Source organism: Phalaenopsis equestris, unplaced genomic scaffold, assembly GCF_001263595.1.
Source record: "Phalaenopsis equestris unplaced genomic scaffold, ASM126359v1 Scaffold000135, whole genome shotgun sequence".
Classification (NCBI taxonomy): Eukaryota; Viridiplantae; Streptophyta; class Magnoliopsida; order Asparagales; family Orchidaceae; genus Phalaenopsis; species Phalaenopsis equestris.
In genome coordinates this window covers 723,882-749,239 of record NW_018164577.1, presented here as the reverse complement: position 1 = coordinate 749,239, position 25,358 = coordinate 723,882, and the positions used below count along the sequence as shown (strand labels likewise).

At 35.7% G+C, this 25,358-nt stretch overlaps 1 protein-coding gene across 1 annotated transcript; it reads left to right on the top strand.

The window, feature by feature from the left end:
• The first annotated feature begins 605 nt into the window (after positions 1 to 605).
• Positions 606 to 23,888, top strand: LOC110021554 (zinc finger protein 598-like). The gene is given in 8 exon segments (XM_020720089.1): positions 606 to 884; positions 1,459 to 1,764; positions 20,832 to 21,040; positions 21,134 to 21,182; positions 21,327 to 21,416; positions 21,549 to 21,611; positions 21,757 to 23,076; positions 23,079 to 23,888. Coding segments are annotated over 8 exon segments (2,580 nt in total). The 5' UTR covers positions 606 to 716; the 3' UTR covers positions 23,454 to 23,888.
• Positions 23,889 to 25,358: the final 1,470 nt, after the last annotated feature.

Genomic DNA, 25,358 nt, shown 5'->3' with positions numbered 1-25,358 from the left:
GATTTACCCAAACACCCCAAATCATTTACTAACTTGAGTCTCTATTTCCCCCCTCCATTTAGTCAACTCTTAGTTACCTAATCATGCTTCTTCTTAGGATAAAGATAGTCCAAACTAAGGTTTAGAAATCAGACAAGATCAATTGGTTTGATTGAGGTTCGGTGATGACTGCCATTTTTGGCTATGAACTGTCCATAACTGATTGAGCTGATGGTTCGACCTCTAAAACGGTGAAATGGTCGAACCATGGATCAGCCTCATGCGATCAATTCTACGTGATCCTGAGCGGCATAAGGACAACACATCATGACGTAAGGGCACTACATCATGACGTAAGAGCGGCATATCAAGGCGTAGCTGTGCTGCTCCTTTATAAACTCGTTCTGTAGAGTTTAAAGCCTTCAGATGCTGGCCGACGAGACTCTCATGTGTTATAGACCATGGACCATGTACTTTAGGAATTTGGTTTTCTGCTATAATAAAATTTAAATTAAGTTAAAATAAAATAGATTTTTAATATTCAATGAAATTTCTTAATATTAAAATGAACAAATTAGCGGCAAGAAAACCGACCTTCTAGGGCCGCCAGCCTAAATAGAAGAAATTATAGGGGTTTTTTAATTCTTTATAGGTTCGCCGACGATTCCCTTGCCGCCTGCCTTCTCTACGCCTCTTACGATCTCCGACGAAGTTCCGGCGGCGGAAATTCTTTTCAGATGGAAGACTGCTGCGCGGTGTGTGCCGAATCCCTCGAGTGGGTCGCCTATGGATCTTGCGGTCATCGGGATGTATGTTCAACTTGTGTTGTCCGCCTCCGCTTCGTTCTCAGCGATCGCCGCTGCTGCATATGCAAGACTGAATGCCCCACTGTCTTCATAACTAGGGTAAATTCATGGTTTTCCTGATGAGCATGCTTCGGTCGATCTATTTGTCCGTGTTAAAAGTTATTGTTTATGTGCTTGATCTTTTGAGATTGATTTAGTTTGGTTTAGATCTTAACGGAGATTGGATTCAGGCTCCATTTGCTTTCTTTCGATTGAATCAACTATGTTTGTTATAAATCTCTCTATTGTGGGTTAAGGATCTAGGGCTCCTCTCTTTTGTTATTTCATACGTTTATGATTAATAATCTAGGCTACCTACCACTTTTGAAGACTTAATTATAAATTTTGTAAAGTCAAAATTATAACGTCTTGCTAAGATGTAATCAAAGGTTTAGGAATTAGTGAATGACTTGGAAAGGAAAATGAAGTTCATTTTACTTGAAATTAAAATATCTCATGATAATGTTTCACTTTTGGAAATGAAGTGTCTAGTTTTAACCAAAACTATTGATTTAATTTATAGTTCTTCTTCATTTTCTACTTGTTATGATCCTGAAGTTCTTAAAAGTTTAATATTGTCTGGATAAAATGCATTGTAAATGGTAAAGCTTGATGTGCCGCCCTTGTATCGCAGGCTTTGGGGAATTTTACTGAGACAAAAGTAAATTTTTCGGAGTTCCCACCTGGTGTTACAGAAGGCCAGCATGGGAAATACTGGTACCATGAGGATTCACAGGCATTCTTTGATGATGCCGACCATTACAAAATGATAAGCGCAATGTGCAGGCTTTCATGTAGTATCTGTGAAAAGAACGCTGAGGCAGCAAGGAGAGGCACCAGTAACAAAAAGCTTAAATTTAAGGACATAGAGCAGTTGAAGAACCATCTCTACCATCAACATAAAATGTTCATGTGCAATTTATGTATGGAAGGAAGGAAGGTTGGTATTGCACCCACTTCTTCCCAAAATCATTTATTTGCAATTTCTTAGAGGTTATTGTGAAAATCATATTTAATACTAGTATTTGGTTAAAATGATTGCTGAATTTGACAAATTGGTTGCTTCTCCACTTTATATAATTGCTTTGCTTACACGACTCATTTTCTTCTTTAGATTTTCATGATCTTATAGACCTCACCATAGTTAGCTCAAGTGTGCATGGTGCTTAAACCGTAGCTTGTTTATGGAATTTCAGTATGTGAAGGTTCTGCTTTTTAATATTCAAATATTATTTTCAGAGTTGAAACATTTCTCTTGCTTATTATGACGATTAGCACCTTAACTATCCTGAATATCCTTGTAGATGAGCAGCTAATTAAAACATTTATCTTTTCTTAAAGAAGATTTATTGATCCCCGAAAACTAAAAATTCTGTACTGATTATTTAATTGGGCTTATATTACCCATTTATTGTTTATATTTTGTTTGTAGTTCTATTCTTTGTTCATTCTTAGGAATAGTTTCTCTTTTCGAGTAAACAAGCATTAAGTTTTTTTTCTTTGAATTTCTCTAGTCAAACTGGAAACCTTATCTTTTTCTATTTCACCTGGATGATGATGGGATCACTTAATAAAGGAATTCCATGTTTCATTTTAATGCATTTGTGGGGGACCACAATAAAGTTATGACATATTTGAGAAAATATGAGAGAATTGTGTTGATCTCATTGGAATCTAATTACAAGCGTGAAGAAAATAAGGAAACTTATACAAAAAAAGAAACATAAAATGAATTAAAATTCCTCTAAATGAAGGGGGGGGGGAATTCACCATCGGAGATTTAAGTTGAGTTATCGCCATAAGGAGCACTCTTGGTATGGAAATTGTTGATTGGCTTTAATTCTATCGTCTGCAATAGTTAGTTTTTTTTTTCATAAATGTTTAGTCAAATATCGGAGAACAAAATATGTCATGTATAGTCTCTCTAAAGCTAATGAATATTTATCTTCATTCTCGATGTTTTAATTATATATTGAAACCATGCATTACTAACAATCTCTCTAAAGCTGGTGAATATTTGTCCTTACTCTCGATTTGGTAATAATCTGTTGAGACAATGCATTATGTGAATGCCTTTGTCAACTGATCATTTGTAGACATATATTGTACAGTTTGCATCTAATTTTATTCTGTAAAATTTTTACTTATTTCAACTTGCTTCATTTTATCATGTTGCACCTGATTGTATAATATGTGTTGTTGTTTTATTATCACAATAAAGTTTCATGTGGTCTTCCCACTTAAATCTTTCATCCATACTAACCTCATATCCCTTCTGCATCTCTCTAAATTTTAATCTTGTTCTACATCTTGATTCTTGCTAAAATTTTTTGTTGCTCGTTATTTATTTGATAGGTATAATATCCTCCCAGGATCATTCATGAATTGACTTTTTACACTCACAGCATAAACTATAACTAGTCTTAAATGTGCAATATAAAATTTCTACTAACCTTTGATCCATTTCTTTGTCATAAAACAATCTATTTTTGCTTTTGCCAACTAACAATACAGATCAGTTGAATTACAAGCAGGTTTACGAGCCAACTTCCCAATTTTCTTCTATTGACAGTTTCATACTTTTGTTATGAAATTAAGATCCCCTAATGTGAGTGAGCATCTTTAATTCTAGGAATTGCTTCAATTTCCTAGCTATTTTGCCTCAAACTCCATATGAAGCATTACTACACAGATTTACCTTCTTACTTATCATTTACTACTACAACTATAGCTTCATGATTCATCAATAAATTTTTGAACAAGGTGTGATGCCTCTGACTTGACTGGTACAATATGGCCATTATTACTTTTTTATATCTTTCCAAGCAAAATGTCACCATTTGAGTCATATAATACCTTTTTAAGTTTGCAGACCTAGTTGGTATCAAGATCTCCAAAATTAGGTAGAATATCTATGTTGATTTTCTCCCTGAAATAACCATAAAGGAATATATGTTGAGGGTAAATTGTTGCAAGTCCCAATGAAAGTTTGCAACTAATGATAGCAGAACTTTTCTTGTATTCATCTTTGCAATCAGAGCAAACACATCCTAGTAATCTATTCCATTTATTTGAATATAACCTTTAGCCATTAATCTTGTTTGACATCTCCTAAGGCTTTTATCGACCATATATTTCTTTATAAACACTCATTTGCATCATATATATTTTTTTGTGTAGGTAGCTCCATAATTTTTTATGTTTTATTTTTCTATTCCTTATTGCCATTGTCTCATATAATGTTTTAGGCATTGAAATGATTTTTTTGCTTTTATTGACCATATATTCATAGCTCTAAGATAAGATTTTAAATTTTTCATTGGCACAAGTTTTTATGATTAATTCTCTCTCAATGATCAGAGAAATTTTCTTAGGCTAGTCATTATGTGTTAAATATTTAACATATTGTATCAAGTATTTTAGTTTTATACTTGAATGTTTATCATCTTTAGCTTAAAGCAGATGATAAGTAATGATGAATATATAACCCGATTGAAGGATTCTTGGTGAATGTTTGTTCTAGTGGATAATCATAAATCAACATTACCTAAAAAATGGCTTTATAATTTTTGAAGTGTACTCCATGATTCACCACTCAAGGGATTTAAACAATTAATGAATGTATGGGCTTTGGCCATGATCATAATTTAATGATGTTATTTTACGGCAAATTACCATGTTTGAGGGTGTTGGTCATAATCATTCTTTTTTGTGTTATCATTTATTGGCAAAATCACATGGTCTGAGGACATGTGTCAAGTCTTTATTAGCTTAAGATCTTTGAGAGTGATTATAGAGATATCTAGTATGAAATTGGTCATTTGTGAACTTAAAATAATATTAAAATTCACTCTTGATATATTATTGTGGAATAATGATGGTTTTTTTTTCTCTTAGTTTTAAGTTGTAGATTTTATTTGTATTTGTTTTTATTTTACAAAATTTTTTGAAATTTTCATATTTCATTGAGACTTAAGCTTGAAATAATTTGTATCGAGATTTGGCACTTTTATATGATAATATCCCTTTTAGTTGAAATTTTTTACGCAACCTTCATCAAGTATTTTAATGACTTCATTTTGTTATGTTCAAAATTTTCAATTCAATTTGTTTGCTTACAGGGAATCAAATTCATGATTTACATGTGATCCAATTTTGTTTGAATATTTTTTGCTTTGTAGGCTTTGTTGACTCAATTCTCATCTATATTTGATTGGGTTTATATGATCTAAAGTCATTTTAAAAATTTGTTGTGATGTACCTCACCAACAAGCTCAACATAGAGGATAGGATCAAGGGATTAACTTTTGTGATTGCATTTGTAGGCATGATATCAAAGTTTTATGCTTTGTGAAATAATTTTTTCTCAGAGGCGTTGAAAGTTGTATGCAAGCATAAAAGCAAAACTGTTTTTAGGGGATCAAATTCATGATGTACATGTGATCCAATTTTGTTTGAATATTCTTTGCTTTGTAGGCTTTGTTGACTCAATTCTCACCTATAATTGATTGGGTTTATAGGGATCAAATTCATGATTTACATGTGATCCAATTTTGTTTGAATATTCTTTGCTTTGTAGGCTTTGTTGTCTCAATTCTCATCTATAATTGATTGGGTTTATATGATTTAAACTCATTTTAAAAATTTGTTGTGATGTACCTCATCAACAAGCTCAAACATAGATGATAGGATCAAGGGATTAATCTTTGTGATTGCATTTGTAGGCATGATATCGAGGTTTTATGTTTTTTGAAATGATTTCTTTCTCAGAGACATTGAAAGTTGTATGCAAGCAGAAAAGCAAGACTGTTTTTTTTTTCTTCTGATATTTGCAAAAAAAAAAAAAAAAGAAAAACACTTCATTCCCAGTTCATAATAATACAAATTTGCTGAATTAAGCTGATAGTATGAGTTTGCATTTTTTTTTTTTTTGTGCTTGTTTAGATTTGTTTTGTATTTGTTTTGTGGATACTTTTCATGCGGTCCGAGTCTTGACAACTTCAGTTTTTAGGACATGGAGGATTGGACTCTAAATGTGAGGCTTCAGACTCCACCCTGTCGTTACCACAACTTCCTCAAGAATTTACATTTAATTCATTATGAGTTTGCGTTCTAAATATAAAAGAATTTATGAATTTTTAAAATAGTTGAATAATTTTTAAATGGTTGTATGTTTCTTGAGGCAAGACACGTTCGGATTGTTTATTTTCTCTCCCTTTTTTAGTACATGCAGCATTTTTCAGGTATTATGTTCGAGAATTTAGCACATTTGCTAGAGCACGTGGACATATTTGATGTGTTTTTTGTAAGCATTCTTGCTTTTGGAAGCGCTAGCACAAAGTGTCATACTTTTGTGATGTATTTGTGTTTGCTTACAATTTTTCCTGTACTTATGTGATGTATTTCTATTTGCATGCTTTTTGATGCATTTGCATGATTTTTGATGCATTTGCACTTTTTTTTAGATGCAATTAAATTTGAAAGCTTTAGACATCCACATCATTTTAAAATAAATTATCTACATTCATTTTTTTTTGCACGAATTATTATTATTAAGACTCTAATTTTGATTTTAAATTCTATTTTTAGTCCGCTGGCATTTACTTTTTTTTTGCGTATTCAGGGGTGATATTTGTAAATTAGATTCAATTATATATTTTCAAGCTTCATAGTTCTGTTTGTATATAAGTTTTATATTAATGAGATGAGGCCAATAAAAAGTCTCTCTTTCGATGACAAAGGGGACTGCTCAGTTCATTTCTTGGGAAAATAAAGAAGATCGTTTAGAATAAATTGTTGATTTGTTTGGATGTTTTTTAAGCCTATTTTTGTGGTAAGAAAGCCATCAACAAAAAAATTTTGTATTATTCGGAGAAAATGTATGTAGTTCTTTATTTGATGAGGAATGTGTAATGTGTATGTGGCTTTTGAACCCCTGATTCAGTAGTCAATTTTGAAAATACGAACTTACTTGAGAGTGTCAAGGAGTATACACCACTTAGATTTCTTTAACATCTTTAGCAATCTTCTAAGCCTTTCAATCTCTAATTTATTTTTATTTTTCTTGATTTTGTCTTAGGGATGTGCACTTGGTTTATTTGGATGAATCGGTTCACGAATTTTTTAAAATGAGTGAAACTAAAATCCAATATCTGGAAAACTCAACTCATCTATCTTTTGTTAAAGTTGACCAAATTGAATCGAAATATAGTTCAATTTAGTTTGTTTGATTTTGATCAAACCGAAATTTAGTATTAAGTCTTATTAAGAATTAAAGTTTTGCTTTAAAATAAAAAAAAAATTTAAACACTTTATTATCTCTTATTTATCTCTCTTTCTAATGAATCATGAGATTAACGAAATAGCGTGATCATGCCACACAGAGCCTAATATCCAGTTCAAATTAATTTAATTTCTCTATTTTAATATTATTTGATTTTTTTAATTATATGGTTTAATGAAGATCATAGTATTTCTGAAAAATAAAAACCAAATATTAAAACTTTGAAAAATAGAAGTTGAATAATTATTCATTATTCAAAATTGAAATCAACCAAATGCAGTCACTTTTTTTCAATTTTTTTTCTTTTGACCATATAATGCCCACCCCTATCTTTATTTTTCTATGAATTTCGTTTGACCGTGTTTACATGTGTCTGGGTTTAATACCATTCTTACTCTCCATGATATCTCCATTTCATGGTCATCGTATTTGGTTAGGATGCTTTGAGATAGGTTAACTTGGGAGACCCAAAGGCCTGTTTCATTGCATCCAAGTGACAGACTCGAGTTTTTGGCAACACCAAAGCAATGAAGGAATTAACATGATGCAATAAACCATAAAGATTAACCTTCTAATCAAGCAACATTTCCTTCCACCAACAAAATGCGTCATGGAAATACGTTGAAAGAAACCTATGGGTTTGGTAAAGGGTACTCAATTCTCATGATCATCTTGTGTCCTTGCATGCTAGTTGCTTCTACGATTATGCTTTCCTAGCATATCTACCTAACCATTCACTTACATGGCGTCTTTTAGTGTTTTTGCACCGTAACTTCCCCATATAAAAGCTCTATCTTGAGTCCCTCTAATAGCTTTGTCCTGATGTATGTGTATGAGGACAGTGTGAGATAATTAGTTTAATCTCTCATGAAAACATAAATTTGAAAAAAAATTAATATTTTGAATTTTCAGTAATTAAGTTGTTGAAGAAGGTTCTTTATAATAAACAATTAGATGATTTGGATGTTTTTTAATCTTATCACAGTGGTAAGAGAGTTATCAACAAAATAAAATTTTTCATTACTTTGTTAAGGAGTGTAGGTGCTAAATGTTGTTGAGCAACGTGTCATGTGGCCCATGGCTTTTGAATCTATAATTTAAGAGTCAATAATGACAGTTTTTAAGGCTTTAATCCGCATGAAAGGATTGAGAATACAAAGGAACAGACCCCACTTTGATTATTTTATCGTCTCAACCATTCTTTATAGCCTTTCAATCCCTTATGTACTTAATTATCTTTGATCTGGGCGTAGGTGTGTGTGTAATTGTTTTATTTGGATAGATCGATTCACAGATTGATAAAAAATGAGTGAAATTGAAATTCGAAATATATAGGATTAAACTGTTCAATCTTTTGTTAAAACATCCATACTAAAATGAAATATAATTGGATTTAACTGGTATGATTTTGAGCAAACTAAAATGTAGTATTATGTCTAAAATTATTAAAATGCAAGTAATTACTTAAAAATTGAAAATTTTATTTCTCTCATCTTATCTTCTCATCATCTCTCTCTTTCTCTCTCTCTCTCTCTCTAGTGGACCATGAGATCAACAAAATAGTAGAGGCCTGCCACATAAATATGGTAATAGACTTGTCGTTCTAAGTGAATTTAATTTCTCTATCCAAATATTATTTGGTTTTTCGGTTTATTTGGTTTAATGAATATTATAATCGATCCAAATATGGAAACTTTTATATTAAATTTTTTAAAATCAAAAGTAGGACCATTGTTCAAAATTGAATCAAATCAACCAAATGCATTCATTTTAGTTCATTTTTTTGGTTTTGCCTAAATAATGCATGCCCTTGTCTGGGCTTGCCAATAAATTTCGTTTGGCTGTGCTTACATAAGTCTGGCCTTGATACCCTTCTTGTTACTCACCATGATATCCCCATTCCATGGTTATTATATTCGGTTTGGGATGCTTAGAGATAGGTCATCTCGGGAGAGTCAATGGTTTCTTTTCAAGGTATCCAATTGACAAACTTTAGTTTTTGGCAGCACCAAAGCAATGAAGGTATCAACCTGATGCAACGGACAGGGTTCTCTAACCTTCTAGCTTAGGCAACAAAACCCTCCATGGCAATCTCTTGCAAAGAAACGTATGAGTTTGCTAAAGAGTACCCAATCCTTTCATCCTAATTTCTTATACGACTTAGCATTCCTATCATATATACTAACTCATTCATTTTTAAGCTACGTCTTTTTGCATTTTTGCGTTGGGACTTCCTCCCATATAGAAGCTTTATCTTGAATTCTTTTAGTAGTTTTGTCTTGATGCATCCTAGTGCACTTGCACTTAACGCACTTGGGCCTTTTATGCTACCGCATAATACATGTTGTTTGCTTGTCTCTATCTTTTGTTCGGTGCAATTGCTATTGCTCTCGAGGATTGCTGCTATGGCTTGTTCTCTGTGGCTAGCTTTGCTTTTCCTAATTGCATGCTTACATGGGCAAGGCTTTCGCCATAGAGTCTTTTTCCCGTGTAAATTATTATTCACCCCCTCTAAGTAAATTTCACTTTTCCTTGTTCCAAATCCTTGCCATTGGTGTCCTCCTCACGTTGGGGCGACATGCCTTTGACTACATTTAGGACAATGGTTGATTGCCCCTGTTAGAGTCCCATAACTTCTTTCTTCCTTGATTCTTTCTTGTTTTGTTGAATTTTCTCTTCCTTCCACTCTTTTGGGGACTACATCTCCATTTCACGCTCGCCACCCCTTCCTTCCTTTTCTTTGGTGGCCATGCTTCTATTTGTCAGCCCACCATATTCTTTTTTTAATGTGGTTGGTAGTTTGAATGTTTCATATTTGCATTCTTCTTTGCCCAAACATATTTCTATATCTTTTCACAAAGATTTAAAAAGACTTTGACAAAACCAGTTTGTTATATTTCTTGGGAAATCTTCTCCTCTTCATTGAGGAGATCTCTGAACTTGTTAGGCCACTTCCTCTTTCCATTTTGGGCAAATTCTTCTTAAGGCCAACCCAACATAGATATAATTTGTAAATTCATGTTTAACTTATATGGAGAGTGACTGTTCTGTATGGCCCATCAACTTCATCATGCCATCATTAGAATTTGTTTAGAAGCATGCCACACTAGACTTTTCTCTCGTCGCATTATTTTAGTGGGATATTTTGTGCATATGCTATTGCTCTCCCTATTTTAAATTATTTGAGGACTTGTCCAACACTTTAGTTTGGATTATATTTTTGAGACTTCGTCTGCATTACTTCAATCAAACAACTTTTTATCCTTTGGGTTTTATATTTGAAATTTTTTTTTAAGTGGATGCTGGTATTGTCCATCTTTCAGTGGCTATATTTTGGCAGAATTGGTTGCTACTGTTTATTTTTAAGGTTGAGTGTGGATTGCAAGAGGTTTGATTTTGAAAACATCCCATTCTATTAGGGTCCGTTTGGGGCAGCTTATAAGTGCGGCGGTGTTTTGAAAACGTCGCCTATGTGTTTGTTCTGCACGTTTCTACAAATTATTTGAAAACTGCATTTAATTTTTTCTATTACATGCAGATCGTGGGGTTATACCCGCGATCCGCGTTTTCGTGCCTCGTCTTACGCCTCTACCTCTCTCTCACGAACCTTCGCTCTCTGGCTACTCCGTCGCTTCACCTCGCCGTCGTCCACATCGACTCACCGCCGGCCACCCTTCACCTCGCCGTCGTCCACCTCGACTCACCGCCGGCCACCCTTCACCGTCGTCCACCTCGACTCTCCGTGGAGTTAGCTTCATCTCATCCATCTTCAACTACCTTGATTTCTCGATCTATACCTGTAATTGGCTTTCTCAATGCAGGGAAAGGAGAAGGGGATCTATCCCCACCCTTTAACTTTGCTAATTTCTCAATATCTGTATGGAGATGGAGACGACATTGAATAAGATTGAGAGAGCTCATCAGATGTATCGGGAATTAAAGCATCGAGATGCTCTTGAGCTTTATACGGAGGCGCTAGGGATGGCGAAGAACAAATCTCAGAAGATCGCGCTGCATAGCAACCGAGCTGTTTGCTATCTTAAACTCCATGACTTCACGGGCTGCTTGCTATCTTAAACTCCATGACTTCAAGAAGGTTTTCACAGTACCTCTTTTATTTTTTTTTTCTGGTTTTGTAGGTTATCTTGAGCTGTTAATGGGAAAAGCGGTTCGTTTTGAACCATTGTTTGGCTTAAATGTTGATTTTTTTTAAAAGAAAGGTAAAGGAAAATTTTTGTTTTACATTCTTTAGCTTCAATGGCAGGAAGCTAACTACTGCAATAACATTTTGCAGTTATACATAGCAATCGAAGAATTGCAATTTACAAATCAAGTACCTCTTTCATCCGATTTTTTAAATTCTCACACATATCAAAGTTCATGATGAAACCCAAACTCATATTTTTCTTTTTTTTTATCAAATTCTCAGTGGTACATGTAAATGTATCAGTTTGTTTGTTCAAAAAATCAGCTGAGGTCTAGTTTTGTAAATAGCAATCTTTTGAAGGTTGTGTATGTAACTATCCCTAATATTTATTAGATGTGTTGGGTGCTTGAGATTCTTGGAGGAATTGATGGAATTTGAGAACATTCTCTGTTGTGTCTTAGAACTTTTCAAAACCTGTATAATAGAAGGGAGAAAAATGTGTTAAAGACTTCCATAATTTTTGTAGAATATTAGTGTAACATTGTTTCATCCCAGAGGAATTGGTGGAACTTTAGTACAAGATACCTATTTTGTGATTAAAAAAAAAGTGATGCTAATGGCGCTAACATAAGTCCTTTCACTAGGCAGTTGTAGATGTAATGAATTTTACCACTGCATATTAGACAACATGAAAAGAAGTGTTTTTTTATTTATTTTTTTTGTTGATGAGTAGGGTAACTAAGGATGAGGAATTTCTTTTGAGCTCTTTCTTTTGTGAGAAAAACCTATCATCGTATTTAACATCACTTTATGCATTATTTGTTTCTATTATGATCAACTAATAGTGGAGATTGCACCCTCTAAGGCTAATCAAACCACATCACTTTCTGCATTATTTGTTTCTATTATGATCAACTAATAGTGGAGATTGCCTAATAGTGGAGATTGCACCCGAGATTGCACCCTCTAAGGCTAATCAAACCACATCACTTTCTGCATTATTTGTTTCTATTATGATCAATTATATTTTACTTTTTAGAAGTTAAAATGGTCGTATTTTTTATATGATATGAAAGATTTTGTTGGTGCAAATGTAAAAAGTAAAGTTTAGGTGTTAGATACATAAATACATAGAAATTGCTTACTATTATATAAATTTATCGAGTTTTGTGATCATTTTCATAAATTTGTTCCATATCATCACACAAATGCTTCTTAAAGCTGATATGCATTCCCTCTCAGATTATTATTATTATTGAACTAACTTCTCTTGAAAACAATTTTTTGTATTATTTTCTGTTCAAATAAATTGTTTACAAAACGCACTAACCAAACAGTTAAACAACTTATTCAGAACAGGGGCAAAATGGTCAATTTTCCAGAATCAGTTGTTTTCCAGACGCACTAAACAAGACGCACAAACAGCCAGACAGCTTATCCGGATCAGCTGGTCATCAGCAGATTATCAGGATAAGCTGCTTATCAGCAGAAGCTGGATAAGCTGCAGCTGCCCCAAACAGACCCTTATTCTTCATGCAGGATTTCTGGGCATAATAAATTCTCGTATTGTTTGAAGGGTTATTTTAAGTTGAGAAAATTTAACTCTCTAGCACAAGTTGTACAACCGAATGTTTAGATTCGACCTTTAATCCCTTTAATGAATGATATTCCTTCATCAGGTCATGTCTATACTTGGAGTTTGGAGCCAATTTTAATCTCTTTTGTGGAACCTAAGATAGTTTTTCATGTCTTACGGGGATGTACACTTAATTATTGGGTTATATTAGCTTTGAGATAGATGCTACTATTATTGGAACATTTCTACTCCAAATTTTGAATTTAGTGATAATTAGGATTTCAATAACCTTATGATTCGGCTGTGAGCCTTTATTGCGTTGATACTCTGGGTGATAGGAGATGTTTTTTTCTGTTTACTAGACTGGGCAAGAATAAAAAATAAATTTATCGCTATTCATCTATATTTGCAAGGTTTCAATCATGACAATAAGATGAGTTTTTTTTCGCTTTTATCCGCTTAATATTGCATGTTATTATGTTATCTTTATATCTATCTTTTTCTCAGAAAATGTCTAGTTAGTGCCCTTGTATTCATATCAATTCCGAGTTATAGTAGTATGGTTTAAAAGAAAACTCTCTATCACTATGAGATAAGTGCATAAAGGGATGACCACTAAGTGCAGGGCCCTGATACGGCTCATGAGCAATCAATAATGCACACTTTGATTGGAAAGGTCAGAAAGATGTCAATGATTTATACCTTCCATGTGAATTTGGTGATGTCCAATGGCTCACACTTTGTTATTGAATGCTTTTGGTTGTCATCCCATAATCAATGGGGAAGGCAGTTGACAACTTCTTTCAAGGTGGATGAGAGAAATTGTGATGTGAGGAGTAAGAGCTTCAAACCTTTATCGGCCACCCACATAAAAACCCAAACCTTAAAATAGTGCTCTCAGCATTGGCTTCATTCAACACACAGCAGAAGCAGATCTATCATCTCCATGGTTGGAATGGGACAAGTAGCATTGGATGTTGGGCTGCGCAAGGAGAGTTCCTCTTAGAAGTAGCATCACCTAGGATCCTTCCTAGAAAAGGGAGGCAATCTGATCAGTACTGGGATCTTTTTTTAGTATCCCTATTCCTGGAAAGCAGGACATGCAATGTTGTCCTAGGTGCTTGATGCCTGATCATATTAGAACATCAATTTTTAGGCCTTGACCTAAGAAATGACATCTTAAGTAGGTTGGGTGAGTGCCGAGCTGTTGTTTGGATAGTGGCATTGAGCGGCGACTTATATATGTTTTGGTGACAACAAGATGACATCAGACAATGAGCAGAGAGCACATCAAGATATGCAGAGAGAACACTATACAATGAGGGAGGTGGTGTTCATTGTTGTGATAGATGGTGTAGGGGTTGTAACATATGTCATTGGGCAACTATAATGGAGAAGGCTCCAAAATGTGGGTGAGTCGGTATTGAGAACAGAGTTGGTGATACCTGAACCAACGAGCATTGGAGGTGTTGGCAACACCAAAATTTACCTATGACAGACTTTGAACAAAACCTTTTGGATGTGATGGTGCCAATCAGGTGATCACAAGGCAAGTTCAATGAGCCTTCTAGACCTATGAAAACCACCTAAATTGTATAATTTTGTTTGAAGGGGATAAGCCAATTAAGCCCTAGTTTGGTTGGAGTAAGGAGTGACACTTAGGTGGTCTTTTAGACTTGGCTAATTAAATTCTCAAGATGGACACAATGGACTATTAGTTCTGACAAAAATGGGTCAATTTTACTTCATATAGGAAGATAAGTAGTCAGAGACTGAAATCAAGTTAAGAGACCTTGTTGTACTAAAAGACAGGTCAACAATGATCACGCACTAGGATGTAAGAGAGTGACGCCCTTCATGGTTAATTGAAGGATGTGGGAGATGCGATTTAGTTAGAGTTGTGGGAGACGTGACTATGATGTGTATTAAGGGTTTCAGGATATGCAACAATCGGGATATCTATTAAGGGTTGTGGTAAAGGCAACTAGGACCTGTGTAGGTTTCGAACTCGGAATGAATGATGCGACCTCATACCAAGAGTGAGGGTTTGACTGTAAGGAGATATCATTAAGGGTGGGAAATGCAACTAGGGCTTGTGAGGTTTCAAACTTGGAATGAAAGATGCAGCTTCATACCATGAGTGAGGGTTTGCCTGCAGAGAAATGCAATTAGAGCTTGTGAGGTTTCGAACTTGGAATGAAGGATGCAACTTCATACCATGAGTGAGGGTTTAACTGCAACTGGATATTATTATTATTATTATTATTATTATTATTATTATTATTATTATTATATTTTTTGTGGTAAAAAAAATAAAACGTACACTATTGTTCTTTTTACCCAATGGTTTGATCACATTGGGCACTTTTTGTACTATTTTAACTCAGTTAGAATCTTAGTCAATCGTATCGTAGCTTTTCATTGTTTTTCTCTAACTTTAACATTGCTTTTATTATTTGCATTTTTCTGTTCCATATTTTCAGAATTTTTTGTATAACTATATATATAGTTGTTATTCTTAGTTTTGGTTATATGGTTATGGATAAGAGACGTGTCTACTCTTGAAAATTGATTTTTTTCTCTCAATTTGTGCACTCTTTTGTAGAAGTTCTGAATTTTTTGGAACTAAATTTAAATTTTTTCTTAAAAATAGTGGATCTTGTATTCGATCGTATTAGTTTTATTAGATTTATGGGCTTTTCATAGTCGTTATTATTTATTATTTACCCTTATTCTACATTATGCAATTTCTTTTTAATCGTTATTCTGATTTTATTTCTTTGATTGTATTTTTATTTATTTCTTTATTTGAGTCCATTGTATGGTTTTAAATACCCCTTTGTATCAATGAGATTCATGTCGCTCTAGTCACAAATTCAACATGACATCAGAGCCATGTCTTTAACCTTTAGAGGTTCCACCGTAGCCGACTGGCAGCCACATTCTAACATCTGCTTGGTCTGCCATTTTTTATAGTCGTATGGTTCTAGCATCTACCTAGTCCGTCGCTTTTCTTCTGCTGTTGGTTTTCCAATATTGTTCCTTTTGGTTCCTTCATCGAACAGTAAAGGGACTACACAAGTTTTCCCGTATGGTTCCTTCAGTCGTTATTCCTTTAACCACTGTTTCTTCAGCCGCTATTCTCCAACCGTTGTTGCTTTTGCCATATGGTTTCTCTTAACTTTATTATGTTTGGTTGTTTTTGCTGCTATGTTGGCAACTCGGGAGGTCTTCCAGCCACTGATTGATTCCAGCCATTAATTCCAGGTCACCCTCCAGACCTTGGTGCCGCTGCTTCCAGCTGCTGATCTCAGGAGGTCTTCCAGCCGGCCCATGTATTCCTGGTGTCGCTGATCCTCCCTCTAGGTTTCAGAAGTCGTAGTCTTCTCCTGTCCACAGGATCTTCAATTCTAGCTGTCGCAGGTCCCTTGGTGCCTCTGTTCGAGTGTAGTTGCCGACTTTCCTACTATAGATTCAACCAACTGGCCGCCGGTCTCCTCTGCCCATGCTGTCGTTGATTTTGCAGGAAGGAGTCCTGCAGTTGTGCAACGCCTGTCTTTTCTGCAGTTGTATCCATTTGTCGTGATCCTACCGAAATTCATCGATGACTCGTACCCTCAAACCTAACCACACTTGGGATAAGTGTTGGAAACTTCACGGTGATTCGTTATACAAACCTTCAGACAATCCTCTGCTACCAAGGGTCTCAAGATGACGACCGAACCTACCACAGCTCAACCGATTCCTACTCGAAACTTCCTGGAATCCTCTGAACCTATGAAAATCAGATGAAGCAATTGATCAAGCTTTTTGGAGCCCATCAAGTCTCTACGGATCCTTCGACCTCCCACGTCCGCATAGTACTCTTCATTTGTCTTTCACAGCTTTTTCCGCCTCTAGTCCATGGATTATGTGCCACGGATCACATGACTGGATGCTCACAAGTTTTCTCGACTTACTATCCGTGCTCTAGAATAATATCGTCAAAATTGTCGATGATTTTTCGAGTTCTATTACTGTTAAAGGGTCAATTGTACTAACAACAGATCTAACTCTGGAGTATTTTACATGTTCCTCAATTGCAATGCAACCTGTTATCTTGTCAGCAAGTTTACGAATGATATTGATTGCGTTGTTAATTTCATTTTTGATATTTGTATTTTTCAGGATCGTCTTTTGGGGAAGATGATTTGAACTTCTAAGAGGATAGTCGCACTCTACAACTTTCAATAAAATAACGTGAAGAGTAAGGACATACCTCTCAAGAGTTGTAGCTTATTTCGAGTCATTAAATATCTCATTATGTTGTTAAATTATCGTTTCGCTCATCATAGTTTTCATTATTTAAAAATTTATATTCGTGCATATTTTCTAATAAAAGCATATCTAATTTCAATTGTGAGACATGTGAGTTAGCCAAACATCATCGAGTCAATTACTCACCGCACATTTACACATCTTCCACTCCATTCTCTCTCATTCACAATAACTTATGGGGACCCTCTCGCACTCCCAGTTACACCAATAAATTGTAGTTCCTGACTTTGATTAATGATCATACTCGAGTGATGTGTGTTTACATTTTAAAAGACAAGACGGAGGTTGCTGCACCTTCAAAAACATCTACACCTTCATTTTAACTCAATTCAAAACTCTTATTATGTTCTTTCAAACCGACAATGGCCTTGAGTTTTTTAACTTTATTTTTGGTGAATTCTTGGTAAGTAAGAGAATCCTCAACCATAGCTCGTGTACGAACACTCTTTAACAAAGTAGGTTAGTCAAGCGAAAAACCGTCACATTCTTGACATTGCTCACTCCATTATGTTTCAATCCAATGTCTCAAACGGTTTTGAAACGATGTCATTCTCACTGTCACTTATCTCATAAATAGAGTCCCTTATAAAATTCACAAGTTCCAAACCCGTAGCTGTCCTGATGTCTTGCTTCCCTGTTAATCGGATTTTCTCCACTTGTGCATTGATCCTACCACTAACAAATTTATGTGAGTGTTGATGTCTTCTTCTTTGAAAGTGTTCTATATTTTCCTAGCTCGACACAAAGTGAGGGGGAGCTTTGGTTCTTAGACACCGTCATTTATCCTACTTCGATGTATGTTTCCCCCAGTGTTCCTACAACTTAGGAGCCTCCTATTTCGATAAGTGTACCATCCGGTGAGTCCCCTGATTCAGTAAGTGAGTCATCTCATCCTCCCACTATCTGTGCCTACACTCGGCGCACCTCTTTCAATGCTCCTACTCTGGAAACCCGCTACTTCCTTACAGACTTTAACTCCACTCCGGGTGACATCCTCAGCACAACCCCTTCTCCGAATGAGGAGGCGAGTTCTCTTAGTAAGATATGCAATCATATATGCTCCCTCTATTCTATGACAAATTATGTTTTATTCCGCAGTTTATCGCCGATCTACAGAACATTTGTTACTGCCCTAACAGACCATTTGATTCCTACTGCTATTGAGGTTGCCCTTGCTGATTTATTCTGGAAAACGACAGTAATGGAGGAGATGAATGTCCTTCAGCGGACAAATATGTGGGACGTCGCTAATCTTCCTTAGGGTAAGAAAGCTGTGGGATGCCGATGGATTTTTAGCATCAATTTCAACTCTGATGGGTCCTTTAAACGCAACAAAGCATTTTTTATTGTCAAAGGATACTCACGGACCTACGGAGTTGACTATAAGGAGACATTTGCTCCAGCGGCCAAGATTAACACCATTCTGGTCTTGTTGTCCCTTGCGATAAATTTGGATTGGTCTTTATTCCAGCTAGATATCAAGAATGCATTTTTGAATGTAGAGCTTACAAAAGGGTTATACATGTCTCTCCCTCCGGCTTTGACTATTTTTTTTCAAAGGGCAAGTGTGCAGGCTACGAAAGTCTTTCTATGGGCTAAAACAGTCCCCAATTGTATGGTTCGACAAGTTCACAAATATGATTGTGGGTTATGCTTTTACTCGGGCTTAATCAAACCACACTCTCTTTTTCCGACATTCTTCCAATGGCTAGGTAACTATCCATATTGTCTATGTTGACGATATTATTCTTGCTGGTAATGATCTTCCTACACTTGAGTCCTTGAAAGACATTTTTGTTAAGTCGTTTAAAATGAAGGATTTGAGATCTCTTCAGTACTTTTTAGGCATGAAAATGTCTCGATCATCTCAGGGCATTTGCCTATCTCAGTGCAAATATGTGGTTGATCTCTTGAAATAGAACAATATTCTTCTACCATGGTTGTTCTTATGGATCCCAATGAAAAATTATTTGACATTCCCAATGTTGTGCCTGTCAACAAGACTCACTATCAGCGTCTTGTGGGGAAACTCATCTACCTCGCCCATACTCGCCTTGACATGTCACGTTGTTGGTATAATAAGTTAATTCTTGTATGACCCCTAAGAGCACCATCTCCAAGTTTTTCATCGAATACTCCACTATTTAAAAGTTCATGAGCTTAGGTTTGTTTTTCTCTCGTCACACCTCACTGTCTGTTGTTGTTTATACAGATGCTGATAATGCTTGGTCAATTCATGATCGATGTTCCACCTCGGTGTATTGCTAATTTATACGGGAAAATTTTGTTACGTGGAAAATCAAAAAACAATATGTGGTTGCTCGGAGCAGTGCTGAAGCTGAATTCTGATCCATGTACTTCGGGATCTGTGAAGCCCCTGGTTACGCATCATGCTCCGTGAACCTCGAATGCAAACCTCCATCCCGCTAAAATTTTTTTGTGATAATAATGCCGTCATTTGCATTGCTCATAATCCAGTCCAGTATGATTGTACCAAACAAGTGGAGATTGACAGACACTTTATTAAGGAAAAAATTGAGTCCGGGAAAATTTGTGTTACTTTTGTGCCCTTCAATGGCCAACTAGCAGATATCTTGACCAAGAATCCTTTTCGTCATTTGTTCGATGACTTCAAATTCAAGTTGAACATGATTTACATCTTTGCTTCAATTTGAGGGGAGTATTAAATTTATTAGATTTATTGGCTTTTCATAGCCGTTATTATTTATTAGTTACCCTTATTTTGCATTTTGTGGTTTCCTTTTTATCATTATTCGAATTTTATTTCTTTGATTGTATTTTTATTTTTTTCTTTATTTGAGTCCATTGTAAGGGTTTTAATATCAATTAGATTTATGCTGCCCTCGTGAACTTTTTATTTGCAGTTCTTCAAATTTTGATTTATTTTTGGTTCTAAAAATGCACTGTGTTTTGTAAATGTATTTGAAAAACCTGGAATTTCTTTAAGTCTGAATCGGTATTTTTCGTCCAAATTAGAGGATCTTGTTATCTATTGTTTTCTATTTACTTAAATTATTATAAATAATTGCATTCAAGCTCTATCATCTCTTGAATCCTCTTGAACTTTCTTCTTTGCAATCACTGCTCACCAATCTTTACTAGTTAATAGTTCATTTGTGGCAGTTTTTTCATGATTTTGCTTTCCAGATAACTATCATTATATGATTTTCTCGCTATCTAAGCTATGTTGACTGTAAGAGGCTACTATCGACATTTTCAGAGGAGAAAGAGGCTAATAGTATACGTCTATACCCATAATAACTTTAAAAAAAAATTGATTTTCCCACAATGTTCATACAAATACATTTATTTACAGCAGCAGTAGCCCAGAAATGGGCCCTTATACTTCAATGTTGTGTTTCGCATAGATTCACATGCATTTGAATACAAGAAGAAGGCAATAATTTGTCTGATCTCTTTTGAAAATTTACTAGTTAGTAAAAGTAAATAACTGCTAGAGCGACTTTAAGTGGTGTATTGGCGAGGACTATTGTGCTAATAAGCTAATGAAGCCAATCTTTTAGTGTTGTTTTCACATGTTCTTTGGAGTCTTTTCTTTTTTCTTTTTCTATTTTTGGTACACCTTAATTTTTTGCATGCAGATGGTTTTCTGTTACGTTTAAATGCTCTCATTCTCATCTGGATATTTGGAGTTTGGAGCAGATATTTATCTCTGAGCAGAAGCTTTACTCTAGATCACAGCTGAGGCAGCACATAAGCACTGGTGGTTCAGAGGTGGATGGTAGCGAGAGTGAACGTGGGGGATTTACAGGGCATCCCATGTGTGAATTCTGCAAAAACCCATTTTATGGGGATACCGAACTTTATATGCACATGTCTAGAGAACATTTCACCTGCCACATCTGCCAGAGGTATTGCATGCACCATGCGAAACGAAATTTTATTTTTTTGATAGCGTTACTGATAACTTTAAAAGATGTATCGACATTATTTCTGTTTTGCAGGCAACACCCTGGCCAGTATGATTATTATAGAAACTATGAGGACCTAGAGGTATGATTCTTTCATGTCCTTTCATAACGAGCCATGTTTGAATTCAACTATCACACAGTTCAATGTCTTTCTTCTTGATGCCAACATTTGCTATTCTTTATGCTTTATCATTGAAATTTGTTTTTTATACTTCTTGATTTCCAGACTCATTTCCGACAAGATCATTTTTTATGTGAAAGTGAAACCTGCTTGGCAAAGAAATTTGTTGTCTTTCAAACTGATGCTGAAATGAAGGTGATTGCGAACATAATTTGCCAATTTAAACTATATCATGTTAGAGTACTTCAGATTTTTATGTTTGAATGTTGAGTTTCCTCATGCTATGAGGGACTTTTTGACAATTTTTTACTAAATTTTTATTTTCAGAGGCACAATGCCATTCAGCATGGGGGTCACATGTCACGTGCCAAGAGGAATGCTGCCCTTCAGGTAAGCAGAACTTTAGTCTTCAGTCTTATCGGGCAGCTACATTAGCTTTTTGCTTGGCTTTTCTGTTGTGAATTGATTGCTCAAAACTCATCTTTAGTAGGATTAGATTTTAAGCTTTGCCTGTTTGATTTTATTCTTTTTGCAGATACCTATTAGTTTCAGATATCGACGGAACGAGCAGGACCAACGACGAGGAAGAAGACGTGATCTTCATCTTGAATCATCTAATAACCAACTAAACATGGCAATCCAAGCTAGTTTGGAGACTGCAATCTCAGAGGGTAGACTGAATGCTGAACATGGGGAAGCAAGTCAAGCTGATGAAATCACAAGTTCAATGGAACAATTAGTTCTTACTTCACATTTTGAACCAATCTCTTCAGTATCTATTCCGGCCAACAGACATAGCTCTGGAAATGAATCCATTCTTCAGGAAATATCCTTTCCTCCTCTCTCTGATTTCGAACCACCACTGCCTTCTTCCAGGTATGCACAGGTTCTTAATCGAAGAAGTGGAGCGAGTTTGGGAGAAGAATCATTCCCTCCTCTAAATGGAGTTAAAGTAAGCAGTAAACCAAAGCCCAAACTGGTTTCAGACAGTATTGTATCAGATACAATCGCAGCTCGTATTAATCCTCGTAACAAGGGTTCTGTTAAAATTCTTCACTCTGCTAAACTGAGACCGGTTGAAAACTATGAAGCTGGTTCCTCTGCTTCAAGTTCTTCCCACATGAGACCCACACAAATCTCTCAACCAGCACCTTCATCTTCTTCCTATGCTAGGCCTTGGGGTGTGTCGAGTCAGGTGGCTCCATCTTCCAGTTCTGTCCCTCAGGTAGGAGAAAATGGGTTTGCAGCTGCTATTTCTACAAACTCTGCATGGGCACTTAAGAACATGAAAATGAAGCATTCAGCATCGGCTCCTAATCTCCACAACAGCGACTCTTCTGAGAGTTCTACACCCCAAATTGTATCTTCTGTCACTTTAAATAAAGAATTCATTCTCAATTACAGAATCACAGAATCACCGTCACATGTGGATGTTTACAGAGCGAACAAATCTTTGGTAGAAAATATCCGCGCAGGTTTAGGAATGGATGAGAATAAATATGCAGCATTCCGAAGCATTTCTGCTGAATATCGTCAAAGTCTTATAAATTCGTGGGAATATCTCTCTTATGTTGAGCAATTTGGTCTTTCACATCTTGTTCTTGAACTAGCTCAGCTCTGCCCTGATCCCCAGAAACAGAAGGAACTTATTGATGCTTATAATGCTAACCTGTTTGCTAAGAATCAAAGAGAAAGCAGCAGTAATGCTGCTATTTCAAAAAAAGATGGGAAGATAAGGAAGGGGAAGACAGAAGCTATTAATCACACAGAAAATTCTTCTGCAAAAGATGCATTGGCTGATAGTATTTCAGAACAAGTTAGAAAGCTGCAGACAAGTCGCTATCCTCCAAAAGATGGGAGGATGAAGTGGAGATTTTGACCAAGGATGGGTATCGAACAAACATGGTTAAAATTCCATCAGCCATAGAAGGGAGCAGCACGAGCTATATGAATTCAAATGTGGTTGATTTAAGTAGTGAGAGAGAAACTATTAGTAACCATGGTTTGGGAAGTGAGCGGCATAAGAAAAACAAAAAGACATCAAAGTTTAATAGAGTTCGCCTGGGTGATGGTTCGGCTGCAGCTTATCTTGACCTATGTAGTCAACAAACTAGTCCTGAAAATACTGCAGGAGAAGAAAGAAACAAGCGAGCTGATGTGTTACCTGCTCAAGGTGTTTGGGGTAAAGGGGGTGGAAAAAAACTTTTCACTCAGACAGGCACCTCAAAATGAAACTATTCTTGCAGTTTTATTCTTTCTTAAGTTACATTTGTGTATCTATTAACTTATTTTGAGCAGGGTTCTAAGCAGAGAAAGCTGGTAAAGCTTGGAAAGTTTTGAATATCTGAGTTTTCCTTGCAGTACTACCAAAATATAGGTAAATCATATATCATACTTGTATATTGTTTCGACAAAATTTGTTTTTAGGTTTTTCTTTATGTTTGCTAAATATTATTAGAACATGCTGAGGGCATTTTCTAGTGCACCATTATTGTGGAGAAATTCATTTTGTTATTAGATTCTCTTTTTTCTTAACTCATGGGCACGCGTGTGTAATTTGACTCTGAACTGAAGACCTTGTGATTAGGTACAAAATACGCAACCATTAGGCCAAGTTGTTGCACATTATTTATTTTTTTAATTTTAATACATTGCCTTTTCCCTCTTATGGAGGCTTTTTTCTCATTGTTATTGCTGTGCAAATTCTTTCTTTCTAAGTAATTTTGTTCATTGCTGTGTTTTAGAGGCTTCAATGCTCGTATGGTATGGTTGTAGTTATTTGTAATATTAGTTCTGTAATTGCAGGAAATGCCGAGTTTTTGGGAAGTTTTTGTGGATGGGTCTTATAAACTTGAAGGTTGGCTCAGATTCTAACTTTTAGAGAAGCTTGTAGAGTTTGTATGATTCAGGGCAATCTCTTCTCGGTTGAACCTTTGCGTGAGATGCTTAGAAGTCCAAATTATTCGAATAAAGTTATGATTTCCCACCTTTGTTTTGGGTAACCCTAGAATTTGGAGCATGCCTTGGGTATGAGCTTCATTGAGGGGCATGTTGTACTAACCTCTTTAGTGTTAGAATGACATCAAAGTTGATTTGATTCATTTTGAGAGGTTGAAATTTACATCCAATTTGACTTTTCAAGGGGCAAATAATTTTGAGATTAACCTGGGGTTGGAATCAATTAGAATTAGAACTTTGTGCTGAAGTTAGCATTAAAATGTCTCAAAGAGTCCTTTGCAGGTATCTCCGCAAAGGTGTTTGTTATTGGGTTGAGCTTTGATGTCTGGAAATGGTCTTCGCAAACTTTATCAGGGACTTGGCAATAACTTGTGAGTCCTTGGGTGAACGAACTCATTGATGACTATTCGTGCATAGGGATCATCTCGACAGATGGTGGAGTGATGGGAATGTATTGATGAGTGGCTTGGAGCGAAGAAAATGCCTTGATGTATAGCATGAGTCAGGCACGTTAAGGCATTGTTTGGTTTGGTGTATTGGAGGTGTAAACTAAAAAAATACATGAGTTTGGATTTTTTTTTTTCAGTGTTTTTTAAGGGAATTCATAAGACTCTAAATGTCATTTTCTAGGAATTTGTATTCGACCAAAATTATGTAAATTCCAAATGCATTAGCTCGCACCAACTTCATTGCTGCATCCTAGACCTCAAATCCTTGCTAGCAGCTCCAATCCACTATAACAATCTTGTATCGGTGACCCCATTCCATCGCCTCTACAACTCACTTTGTCACTGGATTCACGACCTCAGACTTGAGCGATGACCCTGCCCTAGCGACGTTGTGGCATGTGCCTGTGCCACTATCCATACACTCCAATCCCAGTCCAAGATCCAACAGCATCGTCTCTGTACCAACATCCTTGACCATCGTCTTTGTGCCTCCACCATCCCCATCACGCCTTAGAAATCAAAATATAATGTATTTCATTTTCCACTAAACAAACAACCTTAAAAAATTATAATGCATTCTATTTAATTTGTACTGTATTTGAAATGCACATGTTTCTCAAATACTTGCAGCCAAATAACTTTTATAGGATAGATAGATTATTAAGAACTTAGTTTATGTCTCAACAAGAGGGCAGGCTCTGAATGAATGCTTGGAGGAGATATAGTAATA